We start from the raw sequence: 19,153 nt of genomic DNA, 5'->3' as shown, positions 1-19,153 counted from the left end.
GTATGGAATCTCTTCTTTTTGAGATAACCTTAAACAACTAATGGTAGTTCAAAGGGATGTGGGGTTCTTGGTTTTTCTAAACAGTCTTGCAGGAGGTGCTCAGTTTGGTCTCTGGAGCAACAGATCTTCCACTCAAATATAAATGCACTGTAGACCAGTGGAAGGAAACAGTCATCATGCATGATTTATACTTCTCATTGACACATTACTGTTCAAGTTGTAAGTGTTTGAAGACTTGCTTCCACTAGTATAAGACATTAATTTGAAGAAACCTGCAATGTAAAATGTCTTAACAAGGAAAAGGTTGAACTTTTGAGCAGAAGGCTTCATTTCTGTAACACAGTTCCCCCAGTGATGAGTGTTCTCTCTCTTCTCTCTTGGGAATTTAAGTATAACCCTTTAACTTGGACAGTTCTGTTGTGAAGGGTTGTAGAGAAACAAAAAGAAGCATTATGATAGTGTGGTCCTCTGGGATTTAGCAAAATAACCTAAAAAGGACTTCAGTTATTTTTCTGTGCTTTATCAGTTCTGTTACATTGTGTTTACCAGTTCTGTTGCATATCTCATAGATTGGGTAGTACCACATTGTTGCCCTATAAAACAAGGTATAAGCCCGATGTTTTCAACAGGTTTCCGGGGCTTGTTCCTACCCAAGCACTCACCCGTTATCTTCAAGGAGTTGTCTGTTGCCTGCCTCACATGAAAAATGGAGCAGTGACTGCTGTTGGTGTGTTTTCTCACACAGTGAAGGAAAAGCAACAGCTACTACCAATTCAAGTATAATGTAGATCAGCTTCCTCAATGTTATAGTTAGCAGAAAAAGGATCGGATTTCTTTTACTAGCTATGTGTACAAATATACTTACTTCTGTCTGTATATAAAAGAAGTAAACTCTCAAAGCCAGGGTGGGAATCAGCTTTCTATGCATAGTGTGCATCTGCAATATTGTGAAATTCTCCCAAGATTCAATGAGGAAAAAAATCTAAGCTTGTAGTAACTTATAAAGGTACTTATGAGTTACTAATTCAAGATTGTTGATGCTTCATGTCAAAACGGGAACTTCAAATTTAAGCAAGCCCAATGGAAGCTTGTGATATGAAGGGGTTTAGAGCAAGTGTACTTGTTCTTCTGTTTCTCATCATCATTTTCTCCTCTCAAATACTGTATCAATTTGACAGTACTGGAAATCAGATTCTATTTAATAACTGCCCAATTTAATCAGTACCAGCATGCTAGTCCACTGACTTTATCTCAGACATTATATCACAGTCAACATTTAATATCATATGGAACTAGATGGATGGAAAATCGGTGCAAGCAGGTACAAAATCTTTCATTCACTATTGAATCTTGCCGTATTGATTGCTAAAGCCAGACAGGTTTAACTTAGCCTACAGTTTTGGAAACGCACTTATATACATGTGAAATGATACACTTTACAAAGGAATCGGTGACTGGATGTTACTGAAAAATTAGTTGTGGGTTTGAGCTACAGTGGTAGGGAGGCACTGCTTTGGAAAAGGTAGTGTAGGAGCTCTAACTCAGGTTTTATAACATTATTATGGAAGAAGTGTGTCTAAATGGGTGAGTCTAGGACTAAATAACAAGGAATTGGCTAAATACAGTCAACCACACACAGCTGGAGGAGGATACAATTATGAGACAGGAGGAATTAGGACTTCGAAATGCGATGAAATGTTTTATAATGGAATGTAATTTAGCATTACCGAGTGCAAGGTCATGCACCTCAGGACCAATTAGTTTTTCACTTTAAGATTATAAATCAGTTGGAAATGACAAGAAGCTGTTGGAGCATTAACAAGCGGAGATGGAGCTGAGTCTCTGAGAATTGGTCCTGAAAAGAGAACACGTTTCTGTAAGGTGGGATGGTGAAATAAGAATACTGTTATATAGACCAAAAATCATTTCATCTGAAGTATTTGGTACAGCACAGGAACTCCTTCAGAAGAAAGATTAATTCAGCACATCACAGAAGTCGGACTTCTGCTAGAGTGAACCTGTGGTTTGCACAAACTGCTTCACAGTTGAAGTATTTTCTTTTCCTAAACAGCAACAGAGCTTCACTTTTACACTATTCTGTCCTTGCCACGGTGTCTTCCAGCCATCCTAGGGAAGTTGCGATGATTCCTGGTTACACTGGGATGAAAATACCAATGCCGTGTCACTAGTCATAGCTCTCTTGAGCATGCCCAGCTATTTGTTTCCTCATTCAATGTAGGTCAAAAGAAAAATCAGATAATTTAGCTGATTATCTGCTAATAAATGCTGTAATTTTTACTTCAGGCTTACAGCTCATGCTGTCACTATGAGTACAGTGCTCCCTGTGGCTGCTGTCAACTCAAAGGAAAGAGAAGGTCACTTTTTAATAGCTCATATTTTCATGTTCATGTTTTCAGAGTGGTGTGTAATTAAATTCCTTGTTTGTGATAATGCTCAGTCCATTAAAGAAGTGTCGTGGCAATTAGCTCTACATACATGACAAACCTCACTGTGAAGATTGCACTGACCCTCAGTGGTGATGTGAGGAGTGGGATCACTGAGCTATAACTGCTTTTAAAGTTAGTAGTGTAACTAAGTCAGGTCAAATGTGATCAGTAACTCAGTGCTGACACCTGTCCTGCAGCTGAATGCAGCTGATTTACAGCTGTATCATCTCCTTCTCTGAGGAAAGACTGGAGGGGAAAGAGCAAAATTTCATTAAAACAAAACCTGACCTCTGCAGCTCTGGCACAAGCTTCATGGTTGAAACCAAATCCACTCACTTTGATTCTTTTTAGACTTTATGCTAATAGAATTGTAAATGCTGTTTAAATATTGCTTTTTTTAAAGTCCACTTTAATTGTAGTCTCTGTTCTGGGAAGTTCGAATAGTTTTTGCCACAGATGAGTATTTTTAGATGTACTTAAATAACACCTTTATTCCAGCTGGGACCTCATCATCGAGTTTGTATTCATTATCTAATCTTAAAATAGTCTTAAACTGCTAAAAATGCTGCAGTACTGTCAAGGACCACAATTTTGTCCTCCCTGTGAGACAGTGCCTTAGAAATCAAAAATACGCACTGTTGATGGATAGCCTAGTGAGAAGCCTGTCTCCTCCCAAGGTGCAGAATGTGATTTACAGCAGCTGAGTCTCCTGGGTACAGCCTGACAGGCACACTTTCTTCCATGGGAAAATATACTGCAGGCCCTTTCTCAGACCTGGAGTATGAGTTCAGCACAGGGCAAATGCTGTCTCTGCAAACACACTGCTGCTGTCCCATGGTTGTACAGCATTGCATAAGGACAAGAACGCTCCTGCCCTTCCTGTTCCTAGTTGTCCCCATGAAAGTAAGAGCCCGCAGCTGTCAGAGCGTGGCTAAGATGTAGAAGTATCATAGGAGTTTATGGATTCCAGAATCCCAGACTGGTTTGTGTTGGAAGGGACCTTAAAGCTCATCCAGTTCCACCCCCTGCCACAGGCAGGGACACCTTCCACTAGAGCAGCTTGCTCCAAGCCCCTGTGTCCAACCTGGCCTTGAACACTGCCAGGGATGGGGCAGCCACAGCTTCTCTGGGCAACCAGAAGTGTGCATAGATCTGGAAACATTTGGGCAAATCCATTGAAAAAACAGCAATCTGTATCGGTGAGGCTTGTTTGAGGCTGGGAAGGTGTTTCAGGGAGTATTCAGTGTGTGTTTGTTCTGCTCTTGTGACTTTTCCAATTAATGTATAGCAGATGCCTGACATGTTTCAGCCATTCCTCTATTTTTAAGCTCCGTGCAGTGCTCTGTTGTCTTTTCCTTTGCCAGTCCCAGATATGTGCTGCTCAGGTGATTGTGAAAGGACTCTGGCATAAAAAAGATAGTCTGATGCTATAATTGTTCCAATAGGCTGCAAAGCAGGTAGATAACAAATGGTGATGCCTGATTAACTTATTACATTATTGGTTTTACCTATGCAGTGTGCTAAGGCTTGCACCTGATAGGTATGGTTGCATCAGGTTACGAGAAGGATCATAGGGCAAACACCAAAGAACAAGGCTTTTGCTCCGTCTCTCACATTTTTGGCTGTAGTGCCTCATGCAGTTAACTGATATATCGATATAATTGCAGTATGGTTCTAATTGGGTAAGTATTTTCAATTCTAAATCAGAAACTGAATTAATTTCTGAATTACTTAATATCACAATGATAACCTTTTGAGGAATCCTATATTTAATGAAATGTATTCTTGCAGAGGTTATCTTAAAATGACAATGACCTGTATGAAACTGAACAATGAATTCATTAGAAACTTTATGCTCAGTTGAACTTTTGGAATCTTTAGAAGGATGCTTCCTCTGCTCCCAAGTGCCTATGCTTTCACCTGGGGGCTCTGGGAATGCATTACCTTTTAATGAAGTTTCTTATGCTGTTAAATACTACATGCAGTTGTACTCAGAAATACCCTTCTAGCTACCAAAATCCAAGTGGAAAGGTGTTTTATAGGGCCTGATGAGGATATGGATAAAGTGATGTCATGCAGAAGGTATTTTGTCTAATTTATGGAGACAGTGTCATTCAATGTCTAGTGTAAAGAGAAATCTTTCAAGCAAGGACAATTATCTTCTTAAATTGCTTGTAAGACCTTATTTCCAGAAGTAAATGGCCAATAGATGAGCTTTTTGTGCATCTGAATTGCTTTTATGAGCCTAGACAGTGCAGGAACAGCAACAGAAAGTTTGTCTGCAGTACTTCCCAAGTGTCTTGTTTTATACTTGTGTAGGTGTTAACAAAATCCTCCTAAGTTACTAAAAGGAAATACTGATGTATTGCCTGTTAAACTATTTCACAGCATGTTTCAAATGTAGATGTTTAGAATCTGTCCTTCACAAAGCCATCTCTGTTTGGATGGCAACATGAGCCTGGGGATAAAAAGCTGAGTGTCTAGCTCATGTCTCGAGGAGCCAAGGGTTAAATGATGACAGAAACCATGGTTTATATGACAGAAAAAGGGCTTCTTATTAGAATCTGGTCATTCAGTATCCTGAACAGTGATTACATTTAGGTTCCTTCACCTTGTGCCTTTCAAGTCTCAGAAATGCTTTAAGCTTTTAATTCTTCCTGGCAGGGTTCAGGCTTGATGCTATTTTAAAGGCATAAGAACTGGGGAACTCGGAAAGTCTTTCTTCAAAAGTATTTTCTGTTGGAAATGTATTATTCTATATTTCAGCCTCAAACTGGAGATGATATATCCCAGAAACAGAAAAAATGCCTTGGATAATGGAATAGGGAATCTTCTGCTGTATTTTACCAAGTAAATTTTGTATAACAAGGATAGTACAGCCTGAAATTGTTTTGACATGAAGTCCACAGTGACCATAAACCATTGCAAATTAGTACGCTTTACAGTTTGGAATTCCTCTAATATTAAGAAACTCTGCAGATATTGAGCTGCCCTGTTATTAGCAAGTAATTTCCCCACACAAGGGGATAGGGGGAAGCTACCTTGTAGTGGCTTCAGTGGGACTGTCTCAGCAAAATGTGGCTGGTGGTCATATTTGGAGATTGCCTGTGATTGTCACTGGCTGCAGGTGGCTAAGGATGGGTCAGAACAACACCCTGAGTGGGGAAGTGTGTGTGATGCCTCCTTTCTAACAGAATGCAAGCTGGTTTTAGAGCGAACTGCATTTCTGCTAATGTTGCCCTAAATTTCCCCTCCTTTTCCTTGTTGTCACTCTTTAATACAGAGTTTAGAACACTGCAGCTGCAGCTCTGCTAAATGCATGTTCTAGGTCAGCTAATGTAAGTGGAAAATTCATAGCTGTAATTAGAGAGGCACTTTTGCACATCTGCTTTACATAGCGTAGTAGGAAATTCGGTTAAACAGAAAAGGAGTTCTATATATTTTCAAGAGCTCACATGTGCTGTTAGGCAGGGATCTATTTATTCCTGGCACGTATTTACTCTGTTTTGCTTTTTGGGTAGAGAATTTACACAGAGGAGTCTGGAGGCTAAAAGCAAGCAAACCTTCCCATCATTCCCATGTTTACAATGTGGTGCAGAGGACAGCAGGGTTCCAGTGCTCAGTGCTTGCGCCACTTTGCTGTGATTCCGAAAAGCATCCACAAACATCAAGGGAGAAAATGGGCATGAGAAATGGAGAGATAAAATAAACATATATATATAGCTTTTCATATATATATGTGTATATGAAAGAATCAGGTAACAGATTGTTAAAATTGGAACCTCTACCTGATTGTTAGTCCCTCAACTGTCAATCAACCGGCCAAACTTTGCAAGGTCTTTTGCATAGTCTAGTATTTATCCTCCTGTTCCCTGATGACCCCAGGGCATGTGAAAGCAGAGCAGCTGGCTAACCACTGTCATTTCTGAGCTTGACTTGCTCCTGACACATCGAATGAAGATCATGGTTCAACTGAAACCAAATTAAAATACGTATTTTCGCATATCCTTGCCATTGCACTTTATATGTAATTTGAAGCAGTAACTGTTAGCAGCAAGCAAAAGGGTATCTAGTAAGAGAACCTCAGTCTGAAGAATGCACAGTCTTGTAGCTATAAGGATTGCTAGACCTCAATAAAAGTTATTGATAGAGCCACTCCCTGGGAGTAGCTACTAGTAAGAGAACTATTAAATTTAAGAAAATATATCAATTGCTACACCCATTGCAAGTTACTGCCATTGTATCAGTCAATAGATTTTATTTGTTGATGATCAGTATCAGATGATATTTATCTTTTTAGATAGTTTTCTGTCATTTAACCAGCATACAGTTGAGCTAGTTTATATTAAGCCTGCTAGCTCAAATATCAAGGAGCAGCCTTTGGAGACTGGCACAATGCTGGAGCTTTAACTGCATGTGGTGTTCTTTAGAAGCAATTTGAACAAAATATCAGTATTGTTCACCAAGAATCTCTTCTACAATAAAACATTTAAACTCTTTTTCGAACCACTTGGAATACAGATGGGATGTGTGTGTATAGATGCACCTGTTTGCCCTTATGCATACTGTGGGTAGTTTTCTGTAGGTGCACAAGATGTAGTCACTAGACCATGGTAGGTGTTAGGAAGGGGTTAGCTTTGCTAATGTGGTGGTGAAGCTTCAGAGAGTGCCAAGTGCAAAGTTTCACAGAGGTCTCTGCAGATGGAGTGTTAAGAATTTCTACAGAGAACAAGGGACCTTCTGAAGTTCAGCACTGCTTTGACTGACTTCCTTTGGCTTCATTTGGGAAGGCTGTTGTGCTGATGGAAGTATTATGAAAATGCCAGCCCAATAAGCACTGAACTTCTTCTCTAAAATATGTCTGTTCTGGTTACATTTGACTGTAACCAAATCATGTTTAATTTTATGCTGTGGTCACTGGCAATAAACCAGACTTCCTACCCCTTAAGTTTGTCTTCATGTCTTCTGACTGTAAGTTCCAAGAAAACATCTCAGCTAAAAGGAGATCCTATTCCAAACCAGGAGCCCCAGCAGCAGTAGGAAAAGAGAAAGATCAGAAGACACAATTGTAAATGGTATTGGAATCCTTGAAATTGTCTCTTTTGAGATATTATTCATCACCAAAGACAATGTGAGTCAGTCAAAGCCTGCTTCTTGCTTACAGTCCAAACACATTCATTTGGTTTGTACAAAAGCTTATTGAGGAAGATAGGTTTTTAATGGAATATAAAATAAGTGAGAACCAGCTATCTTCAGACAGTTTTTGCTGCCTTGGTGGATGGTAAAGTAAAATAAATACATCATTTAAACAACTGCAGCTTGAATAGGTATTCCACGTGACATTACCTAATGCTGAAATGAAGTAAGTCAGCAGAGAGTTCTGACTGATCCAAGACTCCAGTGCAGCAGTTGATGTAGCATTTGGCGAAATTGTAAAAACAATGAATACTCACAAATGGTTACTGACAAATACAGCACATCTTCAATAACTATGGCTAATCATTTCAGATGTTTTTGGAATACAGAATGGCACTATTTTAGGGAAAAACAAGTGGCCTTGTAAGTTAAAAAACAAATGGAAGCAAAGTAAGGCTTTCTACTCAGACTACAAGAATAAAAAAGTGATATAAATTTGCATTTTTAAAAAGGAATCTTCATTTCATCTTATGAATAAAGCAGGAAGCCACTAACTACTGAATTACAAAGGTTATTAGCTAGAAAAATAAGAAAAGATGGTGGGGAATGTCTGTTTAAGGATCTTGTATGGTTTTGAAGACTCTATTAATTTTACAAGTTTCATTACACTGGGACAGACAAGTCTGAAATCTCTTCACATAAATCTTGGTGTTTCAGCAGGCTGAAACTAAACTGAACTTGCAAAGTTAGGGTTCTTTGAAAGATGCAGTGTATTAATGGGCTTTCTTCCATAGCTTAAGAAATCCAATGAGATTATAGATATGTTAATAATGACACTTTTAAATAAAGCAATAAAATGTTAATATTGAGCTATTGAAATAGTGACAGCTAAGCTGTCAGCAGGAAAAAGATATTCCTGGTATTAAATAAAGGACAGACATTCTGGCAAGTGAAGTTAGATGAGTCATCCTAGAATTTGGACACATAAATTTAAACAAATGACATTTAGTGTTAGTTTTACTCCTAGGATACTTCAAAGCGCTTTCACTCATCTTTGGTGGATTATAAAGTACAGAATTAGTAATGAATGTATGAGCTGGTCCAGGGCTCAAATCATGAGATGTAGGTAAGCTTCTGCAAAGAGAAACCTATAACAATGAATTTAAGAATGAAAACTTAACCTGACAAGTTTAGGAAATACAGCTTAAATACTTGTTCCATATATGCCAGGATCCTAGGCACAATGGTTGTTTTGCAGCAGAGTGGTTCCATGGGATTAGAAGATAACTGATAAACTGTGTCAGACTCTATTGCGCATTTGGGACCAATAACTTCTGTGGAGAAGTATTGGAAGAAAAACTTGTTACTGGGAGGTGATTTTGTCTTTAGGTGTTTCACCAGACAACATTAGACCTGTTTGATCTCTTCCTTTCACAACATTCAGATACGTTATTGGTGACAGTCATGAAGACCGCACAGGATTCCTTACGCAGTGTCAGTAATATTTTGAATATAGCAAGGCTTCTATGAAATGAACATGCAACCACTGAATTTGTGCGTATGCGTTGTGTGTGTGCATGGAAATTGTGCTCGTGAACCGCTTCAAAGCGCGTGGAAGTAGATGTGTAACGTTGTAATGTAAGTGACAGGACGAGGGGCAATGATTTCAGCCTGCCAGATGGGAGACTGAGATGAGCTCTTAGGCAGAAGCTCTTCCCTGTGAGGGTGCTGAGGCGCTGGCACAGGGTGCCCAGAGAAGCTGTGGCTGCCCCATCCCTGGCAGTGTTCAAGGGCAGGTTGGACACAGGGGCTTGGAGCAAGCTGCTCTAGTGGAAGGTGTCCCTGCCCGTGGCAGGGGTTGGAGCTGGATAAGCTTTAAGGTCTCTTTCAAACCCAAACAATTCAGTGACTCTATGCAGAGATAGCAATTTGACATGGCATACAAATTTGGAAAAGACTTTAAAAAGATGTACTGGTATGACAGTCTTCCTTAATAGGTTGATAGCACTTGAAATCACAGTGGTATAAAAAAACGCCAGTCTTGAGCCTACTTTGCGACCATTACCGTTTCCAGTTGAAATGAAGAGCTTTTCTAAGCTGTGCTCCAGTTTTAGGGGTTTAGTTTTTTTTTTTTTTCCCAAGGATTAGCTTGATATAGGAAAACAAACCCTAAAGCTATACACATATATATTAATCCTGAAGTGATTTTTCATTGGTGCACTTTCTGAGAGATCTGATTGCCAGAACAGAGACCATGAGAAAGGAATGAAATTCAGTCAATTCTAACAACGATTCGTACCTAAACCAAACAATTGTTACCGCTATCTCAGAGGACTTGCACCTTCCAGAGTGTAGAGAAAACTTTCTCTGCTTATATGTGACTCTAATAATACTGTGTTAAGAGTAAGATGGAAAGGAAAAGAGATGGAACTCATCTGTGGCAGATGAGTAATACCTCATCAATGAGGAGTGATCTTGCAGCAGAAACCAAATCACATACAGCAATGTGTTTGAGGCACTAGAGAAATCACTGATGTTTACTTCTAAACCCCAGAACATCTGGATACCTGGAGAGAAGCACTTTTGTGAGCACCAGAAGCGGAGAAGCCGGTTTTCAGTGCATCTGTGTTTCATGGTTGAGTGACTTACCTGAATTTACGGTAGGCCTAAGCTCAGTTCTTAAACAACTGACATCAGAAGATGTTATGAATGTTTTACTTTGGAGTTTATGCCTTATTACACACTGGGGAATCTGTTTCTCAGTTTCTTTTGGTGTAGATCCTTGAAGCAAGGCACACAACTTGATCAAAGCTTTTCCTTGCAGTTTGAGGACCTTTCCCTTGCAGAGTTTGAGTTTAAATACATGGTGAACATATGGTGCCCTTTGACTCAGTAAAGAGAACTCCTTTTTCTTTGCAGAAACCTTTTTCCTGAAAATCTGGGAATACAGAATAAATCAGTAAAATAATGAAGTACTGATTGAAACTGGCCAGTTAGAAAAACAAATATATAACAATGCTGCTAATAACTATATAATAAAATAATAAATGCTACTACTGATAAATAATATTAAAAATAGATATAAAATAATGAAGTACTGATTGAAACTAGCCAGTCAGAAAAGCAGGTTGATAATGTGATGGCAGCAGGATGATTTTCTGACAGATGAGATACCCATTACTGTTGGCCCTTCTCAAGCTTCCCATCCTGTGCTGTGCAGATACCTAAGGCTATACAAAATGCATTGCTTTCAGGGTGTCACATTTAAAACTAATGATACCTCAAGTGACAAGTTCAGTCTCTCCATGCTTGTCCTCTTTGGCATGATGTCTGTTGAGAGCTGAGCCTGTGGAGAGTGCTCGTTAGCAATAACTCTAGTCTGGAGAATCTGGATCTGCTTTCTTGTTCAGCTTAGCATTTTGGGTTGCTTGTGTGCATGTTTCTGATGTCTTCTGTCGTAATCTTTCTGGAAGGAGTAGAAAGCACATAAAACACTAAGTACTCTTCCTGAGGGAGGGAACCCCCAAATCCCTTTGTTTATCCCATCTTAAACAAAGCAACTCCACACAGACTTTACATGCGCATTTTTATTCTCTTCTCTCTCCATAAGAATATGAAGTAAGATTTCTCAAGCATATACTGTGTGAGGTCTCACAGTTTGATAAACAAAAAAGTTATTAATGTGTTTTTGTATAATAAATCCCACAATAGAAATGATCCTAATGAGTCAAATGTATCTCACAGCCCTTGTAAGCAAGAATGTCTTTGGAAAAGATGAGAATGGATGATCAGAAACAGCAGCGTGTTCATTTCTGGAGTTTTATAGCTCCTACCTCACCATAACAGTGTTTGTTTCTTCCTCTACTTGCCTCATATTTCTTGAGGCCAAGGTCTAAGCTGATGAACTGGTATCTCAGCTCTCAGGAGAGCCTCAGAAGTGTTCCCCAGCAAAGTACTGCATGCTTTTAAAGCATTTCTGTGCTATCCACCACCCCCCCCACCTTTTTTTTTTCTTAAGTAGTTACTTTTCTCCCTTATTTATTATGTCCCAGAAAAAGACCTGAAATGGGACAAAGGAGACTGATGTACTTGCTATGTCTCTACCCCCTTCCCACCTTGGGAATGTTGTAAGCACTCCAAACGATGTCTGAATCTGTGCTGTTTTCTGTGTGTATTTAGAAGCATAGGATAACCAGTGAGGTTTCTCACGCAGTGTTTCTTTATCTCTTTTTGGAAGTATTGGATTTTTTTAGATCTGTTTTGTCGTAGGGAGTTTGACATTGGATGACTTTATAAAACATTTTCCTAATTGGATTTGTTAAAATAAATAAATCAAATACTAATTGGACTGTGCCCTGCCATTATTTTTGCTTACTGAATTAGATATTATGGCGTGAAGTTCTTTTTATCATATTTGTGCACTTATTTAAACACCCCCCTGGCGCACATTTCTGCAAATTCAATTATATATTCAAAGGAAGCATTCAATTTATGCAAGGCTGGTTTACATTTAATCCGGGGGCAAGTCTCAGTGACTGATGATAGGTCTGCTCAAGATTAATTAGCATCATTCAGATGAGCAGTGGCATTGTTACAAGCCTGCAGTGTAAAACAAGGGATATTTTATCCTTCCTATGTGAGCTGTTATTTGCTTCAGTATGACCCTTTTCAGGAAGAGAAGAGCTTCTTGTTTGGGTTTCATTTTGTGAAAAGGGGTCAACACCACATGCATTATCTAACAATATCAGTCATATCCATTCGCTTTTCTTTTGCCCCGCTTAGCAGCTGCATTTGTCACTGTTTAATTTTCAGCCAAACATGGGAAATACTCCAAGATCCCTGTTAGCTTCCTAAAAAATCCTCATTCTTGTTAATACATGAAGCTGTAGAACCCTGTTTTAGCAGATGTGTAGGTGTTTTCATGTTACTCAAACACCTTTCTGATACTGCGGCTAAAATGATAACGTGCCAACCTGGTACCTAAATTCACTGAGTGGTATCTTTGTCTTTCAATTTGAGGATTATTATTCTATGTTTATGAATAGCTCTGCTTTCCTGCGAAGCAGTCGTGTTTCAGCAATGGATGATTCTGCATTAGGATGGATCTAACCTTCCCCTCTTCCCCTTTACGTTCTAGTGTATTTAGGTGTAGCTCATATTTAGGTATCCACGTAAGCAGTGTGTCTTCGGAAATACTTGAAGTTAAGCTTATGAACGTAACCTCTCTGGTCAATTTCGCCTGTCAGTTCACTTGACAGTTATTACCCCCACTGAAGTGGACGCTTGAAATGTAGTCTAAACTGAACTTCGCTAACGGGGTGTAACCGCGTGCTTAGGGATCTTGCAGCGCGGAACGCTCGATCCAGGCGGTGAGCACGGGAAGCGCCTCCTCCAGGAGCGGGACGGGTAACCACGAGCCGCGGCTGGGTTTGCGTTTCGGAAGCCGGTGTGTGTCTAAGAGCCCGGCTCCACGTCCCCGTGCTGGAGGCGCGGCCTCGGCGAGGAGAGAGCGGGCTGCGCTGCCCCGCAGTGCGCAGGAGCGGGGCGGAGCGCTGCGGGAGCGCGCTTAAGGAAGGGGAAAGGGCGGGAAAAGGGGGAGGAAGAGTGAGGGAAACCGTCCTGAGGGGAGCGCGGTGGGCATGGAATTCTCGAGGTGAGGTGGAAGGTTCAGAGCCGCTTTTGAGCGTGGCTGCCTGTAACTGGAGCTGTGTGCCGTGCTCTGCAGGAAGGGTAGGAGTAAGGCCACCTATGGTACGCTCGTTTGGCAGGTATGAACAAGTAACTGCTACATCTGGAATACTGTACATGTTGTGATTTTTCCCTTCCTCTTTCTGAAGTTTCTTTCCTGTTCTGTAGTATTATGTATGCTGTAATAGTGCAGAGGAGTTGCTGACTTTTATCTACCAAGTTAATACAGCTCTGAGTCCAAACTTCCCTTTTAATTCTGCTCTTTTGACGCCCCATAGCAAGAAGCAGATGGAGACTTCCCTCCTCTTGGGTACCCGAGATTCCTGCAGCCAGCCTGCTTGTCTGAGCATTAAAGTTGACTCAGGTTTTTTCTCCTTGTCCTCATTTCCTGCAAATTCACCTACAAGCTCCAATTCTGTTATCTGGTAAATTAATCCTTCTGGTTTATTGCCCTGCCACTCCGCATTTGGAGGTTTCTCCACTAATCTGTTAGGTCTTTAAAATGTAGGTGCCTTGCTGCTATTTTTCAGCCTCTATATGGTTTATTCTTGCCTTTCTTACCTAATTGTACTGCAAGGTTAGCTTTGACTTTCAGACAAGGCACTTTAGAAGCTTTCCCAGGTGTTGTCTCTTATCAGTGGAAACTCCCAGTCTTGCCCAGGTTCTCACCGTATCCTCTCCTCAGCCCCTCTGCTGACTTTGCCTGCTTCAGCGTGTGTAAAATAACTTACTTAGCTGATTAGAGCAAGGTATTGATAGTTACATTCCCTGTTATATGAGGATTGCTACCCCGTATTTTGCTGCTGTTGCTTGTTTTGCTTCTGGGACCTCGGAACAGTGCCTGTGCAATTTTCTCTGTGTGCGTGAGGCCTCGTACAATTGTCTGGCTCCATCAGAGACTTTGTGTGCAATCCCTTCAAAGTGATAGCTCAGAGACAGCACCGTTATTGTGCGCTGCATTGCGCTGAGCAGAGGTTGTGTGGGGATGGTTTGTGTCTGGAGTTGTGCTATTAAAGGGGATCTGTCAAAATTAGAATGCTCTGGTTGGAGGCTGAGAACAGGCAGTTTGATGTCTCTCATACCCTCTCGCTGTGAAAAAGGTGACTTTCAGTTGCATTGCATACTCCCACACAATCTGGAACACCTTGATTTTTCCCCTAGACGTTTTAATGAGCATGTTTAATATTCTAAACTTGAACTTTTTCACCTATATTAGATTTATCAAATTAAGGAAACATTTTAAGTGTAATCCTGCTCATTTTGACAGCTGGCAAAGCTTCACAAGTGCAGTAAACTTAAAGAAGAAATTACTAAAATAGTGTAAAATAATGACACAAAGGAAATATTTCTAGAGACTTGACTCTAACAGGCAAGTTTACGAGGGTTATAGAATGTGCTGTAGTCAGATTTATTTATCATGGAAATATATGGTCTATCAAATGTTTTTTTAGGAGAAGCTTGTGTTTAAAGTCTTCTTCAGCAACAGGGTATTTTTACTTTATTGTAAGGGTGGTGAGGCATTGGCACAGGGTGCCCAAGGAAGTTGTGAATGCTCCATCCCTGGCGGTGTTCAAGGCCAGGCTGGACAGAGCCTTGGGTGACATGGTTTAGTGTGAGATGTCCCTGCCCATGGCAGGGGGTTGGAACCAGAGGATCTTAAGGTCTTCCAACCCTGTTCTGTGATTCTGTGATTTTTTTGGGGTGTCAGGCACTCTACCCAACAAATCCTTCCAGTATACACTTAAATAGAAATACTGTGTGAATCTTTGTAGAAAACCAGATGTGGTTGGAGTGAGCATAAAATCCGTTAGCAGAATGAGGATTTAATAAATATTAATGACATGGTATATATTTGTGTTCATCATTTATGAAGAGTTCTACAGGAACAAAGACAAGTTTGGGCTTTTCTGGAACTAGACAATAGAAAATATAGATGGAAACCAAAGAAGGCTTCTATGTCCCCATGTTGGATAATCCTTAAAGAAGAACCATGGATCACTCATGTTCCATCTATTCATTCAGTGCATATAGGCAGTGCAGCCTGTGGGAAGGAGTAGAGAGTCAGGAGCATCTCTGCCTGTAACTCCGATTAGCGTCAAGAGCAATTGGCAGCTTGGCTGGCAGAGCAAGTTCGTGTTGCCTTGAGCTCAGTCCTTGCAGCCTGGAAGTGTGAGATGTCCAGTTGCCTGTGGAGGAATAGTATCTGCAGAGAAAATGTATCCTTGCTTCCATAAGAGAGAAAGCCAGAGCTGTACAGAGACACTGTTGACATGATTAATGTCTAAACTCAAGGACCTGGGATGCCTGATCTAATAGATCCAGTACTGGAATATGTTTGGCAGACTAAGTTGGGTGGATGTGAAGAGGAAATGTGCCCGAAGTACTTGTAAGGGACACCAGCAGAGGAATATCCATCCTAGCAGGGAATAAAGTAGCTTGATTTGTCTGTGTGACACACATTTCAAATCTGTGCTGGAATACAGAATTTCATTGCAGTGTTCATGGATTTCCCTTGATCCACAAGTGTTGAGGCAGCTGCCAGGTTATTTGTGACAGTTAACTCCTTCCAAGTATTTCAGGAACTGCAGTAGTGAAGATCACAGTCAACAGTCTGGAAGGTGTGAATGTGGGTTGCCATCCACTCCTTGTTACTCTCTTGTTGTCAAGAACAACACTGCATTCAAAAGTATGGAAAGACCTTGAGGAATGGTCATGTGCCACTCAGAGCTGCATGTTGTTATGCAGAAGAGATGGTTAAAAGGCAGGTTGCACTTTCCATAGGTGTAACCCAACCTTGTGTAATTCGAGGCTTAAAAGTGAAGTGAGGATTACCTGTAGGAGCAGCAGTGTACTTGTTTACCATCTGTGTTCCTTCTTCCGTCCTCCCACTTCTCACTCTCCTGTTCTATTTTTTTGGGGTATTTTTGCTTTTAATACCTGACTTGGGGGGTTATGTAATGAACTCTCAGTTTCAGGGACCCAAATGCAAATTTTCTTGCATGTGCACATCATATGCTTGTAAATGTAAAGGCAATAAGCTGAAATAAAGGGAACTGATCTAGGAAACAGTAGCATGGAGGGAAGAAAACAAAGGCTTCCAATGGATACAAAGTGGGGAAAGAACAGAAATGTTTTCTGAATACCTCCTCTGCTGCCTGAAATCTAATTTTTTTTTTTTTTCCCCTGGGTAAACTTGAATATGAAATATTTAAGTAATTGACCGGCCATAATGAGGGATAAACAAATAATACAGGAATGTGTTTGTTTTTCTTGGTTTTAGGTGGTTGTTCGTTTGATGAGCACTACAGTAATTGTGGTTATAGTGTGGCCTTGGGAACCAATGGATTTACCTGGGAGCAGATCAATACCTGGGAAAAGCCAACAATGGATCCTGCTGTCCCAACTGGTAAGTAAGAATCCCCAGCAACAGTGGGGAGATGCTGTTCTCCGAGAGAATCAGTTCTGAGCCCTAAATGGGTGTGTACAGGGTCTGGGTACCAAACCAGAACCCAGTATGACTTTTGTGTTCAAAATAATTTGACAACAGAGTTCATAAATGTGCGTGTCTTTTCCCAACATTTGCCATTTGATATGTTTGTTGAGTCATTTTACATAGCTTATTTATACTTTAATCCTGTGTTCAACAGAGAAGCAGTGTTTCAGGTCTAACATTCTAAGGCTTGGCCAGTTTTTTGCATGTTTCAGAATCGCAAAGCTGGCTTTTCTGGGAGAGACATGTTTGAGAGGTCAGAAAAAATAAAGTGTTGTAATGCCTGGGAATATTGGACGTTCCAGTAACCATTTAGCTCTTAACTGACAGCTTTAAATTCTAATTCTGAGAAAGACAAACTCCTAAAAAACGAACTGCAGTAGTCAGTGCTTGATTTGGCTGGGATTTCAGACTGCAATTTTCATGTGCAAAACCCACCCATTTCCAACAGGGAGTTACCAGAATATCTAATTTACTAACATATATCGAGAGCATCCAATAATATCAGTCTTCCACGTGGTAGGAATATTCTCTGAAGAGCTCACAATAATGGTGATTTCCAATAGTTTTGTTTCCCACTGGAGTCACCGTTGTGGTATGTGTGGGAGTCAGTTCTCTAGCCTTAAAAATGTTGTGGAATGCTTTGTTCCCATTGAAAAAGAACTTAAGCGCGCTAAGTTTGTGTTCCTTGCCACCTACAGTAGCAGCACAAGCCCCTCTAATGGAAATAATGATAGTGAGACCTGACCAGCCAGTTAAGACTTTGATTTCAGTCTTAAGAAGGAAGTATTTGTTACAGTTAGTGCATTGCACTCTGAGAAGCATGAGCTATGTGGCAGAACCGGAATGTTGTGTTGTTCAAGAGGTATTCTTATGGCTGTAATTACTGGGATAAGAGACTTGTAATTGCTCACTGTGTGCTAAGGCTACCATATAGAGCTGATACAATAGCTCCCTGATTGACAGCCCAGTCTTCATCTCTGTATGCTTTTTGTCAGTAGAAAACAAGCGCACAAGATACCAGCCTAGCTGCAGTTTCTCCGTCACTAAAGGCTGGTTAAGTTGTGGGGTGGTTTTATTATTGGAGCTTGTTCAGAACAGGATCTTTCAGAGCATGTAAAGCCTCGTTCGAATTGATTTGGCTGTGGCATCCCCAGAGTTAATTGGGAATGTTGCAGCTTTCTGGTATTTCATTGTTCTGGATGTTGTTCCTTTTTAATCACGGCAATTTAATCTCCGTAGTATCTTGGCTCTTACCTTGTGTCCTGTTCCCTGACCCTGCTGAAGACCTAGCTAGAGACACATAGCAGATCTTTGAATTAACTGATACCAGAGTGAACTGAAGGAATAGGAACATGTGCAGTTTTGATCCAATTTGGAAAGAAAAGAATTAATAAGAACGCATATATGGCTTGGACTGAATGAGTTCAATACTTGTCAACTCTGAATGGTAAAGGATCTATCTTTCAGGACTCTATATGGAAATGTATTATCATCTGAAGTACACTGGAACCATAGAGAAGTAAGTAGAGAAACAACAGTCTGGAATGCAGGGCAAAAACGCCAAACAAACCAAACCCCAAAGCACAAATGTAATTTTTAACAAGGCTTTCAGAATTATTTCTTCTAAAACTAGCTAGAGGTGTTTTTCCCCCTTAATACATCGCTTCATGGTATCTAGTAGCACTAATAAATGATACAAAGATCTTAGAGCAGCTGCGAATTTAATGAAGGCCAGACAACAAATAAGAAACAGAGTTCTGTTGTAGAAAGATGCACAGGTAAAGCAGCTGCCAATGTGAATGTGCTGATAAAGAAATATTACCTGAAGAGATCTGAAGGAGCATATGGAGAAATTACTCGGATCCTCATGTTACTAACTGATGTCTTAGGAGTATTCACACAGCACAAAATGTGAAATTAGTAGGTAGAAAAAAGCTTGACCGCAGCGAAAGTGCACAGAAGGCTCTAGTAACAAAAACACGTATTCAAGGGCTGTCCAAATCACACTAACCTTGAAGTAAATTATAGTGGTCAATTAGAGTCCCTGAAGCTAACAGAGACGTTCGGAGCTATTATTGAGAGTCTGGGCTGCTGCACAGAATCGTAATGCATGTTGCTTGTATTTGGTATGTATTGAAAAGTCTGTTTTGTGAGAATTAAAGATGTTTATTTAAAATTCGTGTAGTGGCAGAGTTGGGCGAATCAGCTGATGAACAGCACGTTCCATTCCCACAGGTAGGGACATCTTTAAAGCCAGAGGGCTGGAATGATTATGGTGGTTGGTTTTCCATTGCATTTAATTTCGTCACAGTAGCTGGAAGCAGTGGGGTGTAAATCCATTGAGCTGCAGGGTGTAAGGGATGGCAAGAGAGGTGTTCATGGAATAGAG

The 19,153-nt window shown here is 40.5% G+C and overlaps 1 protein-coding gene across 1 annotated transcript in view; it reads left to right on the top strand.

Annotated features, from left to right (window-relative positions):
* The window catches only part of LOC130598322 (receptor-type tyrosine-protein phosphatase T-like), a 127,560-nt gene extending 109,144 nt beyond the window's left edge, over positions 1-18,416 (top strand). Inside the window, exons 2-3 of the mRNA XM_057407630.1 lie at positions 16,552-16,677; positions 18,232-18,416. Of these exons, the coding sequence (XP_057263613.1) occupies positions 16,552-16,677; positions 18,232-18,287 (182 nt within the window). The 3' untranslated portion in view covers positions 18,288-18,416. The remainder of the gene's footprint in view (positions 1-16,551; positions 16,678-18,231) is intronic.
* Positions 18,417-19,153: the final 737 nt, after the last annotated feature.

The sequence above is a fragment of the Pezoporus wallicus genome, unplaced genomic scaffold (assembly GCF_028554395.1).
Source record: "Pezoporus wallicus isolate ANWC-B61680 ecotype Strahan unplaced genomic scaffold, APGP_CSIRO_Pwel_v1 contig_8089, whole genome shotgun sequence".
NCBI classification, from domain to species: domain Eukaryota; kingdom Metazoa; phylum Chordata; class Aves; order Psittaciformes; family Psittacidae; genus Pezoporus; species Pezoporus wallicus.
Note: the sequence above shows the minus strand (reverse complement) of the source record. Positions and strands in the feature narration are given on the sequence as shown.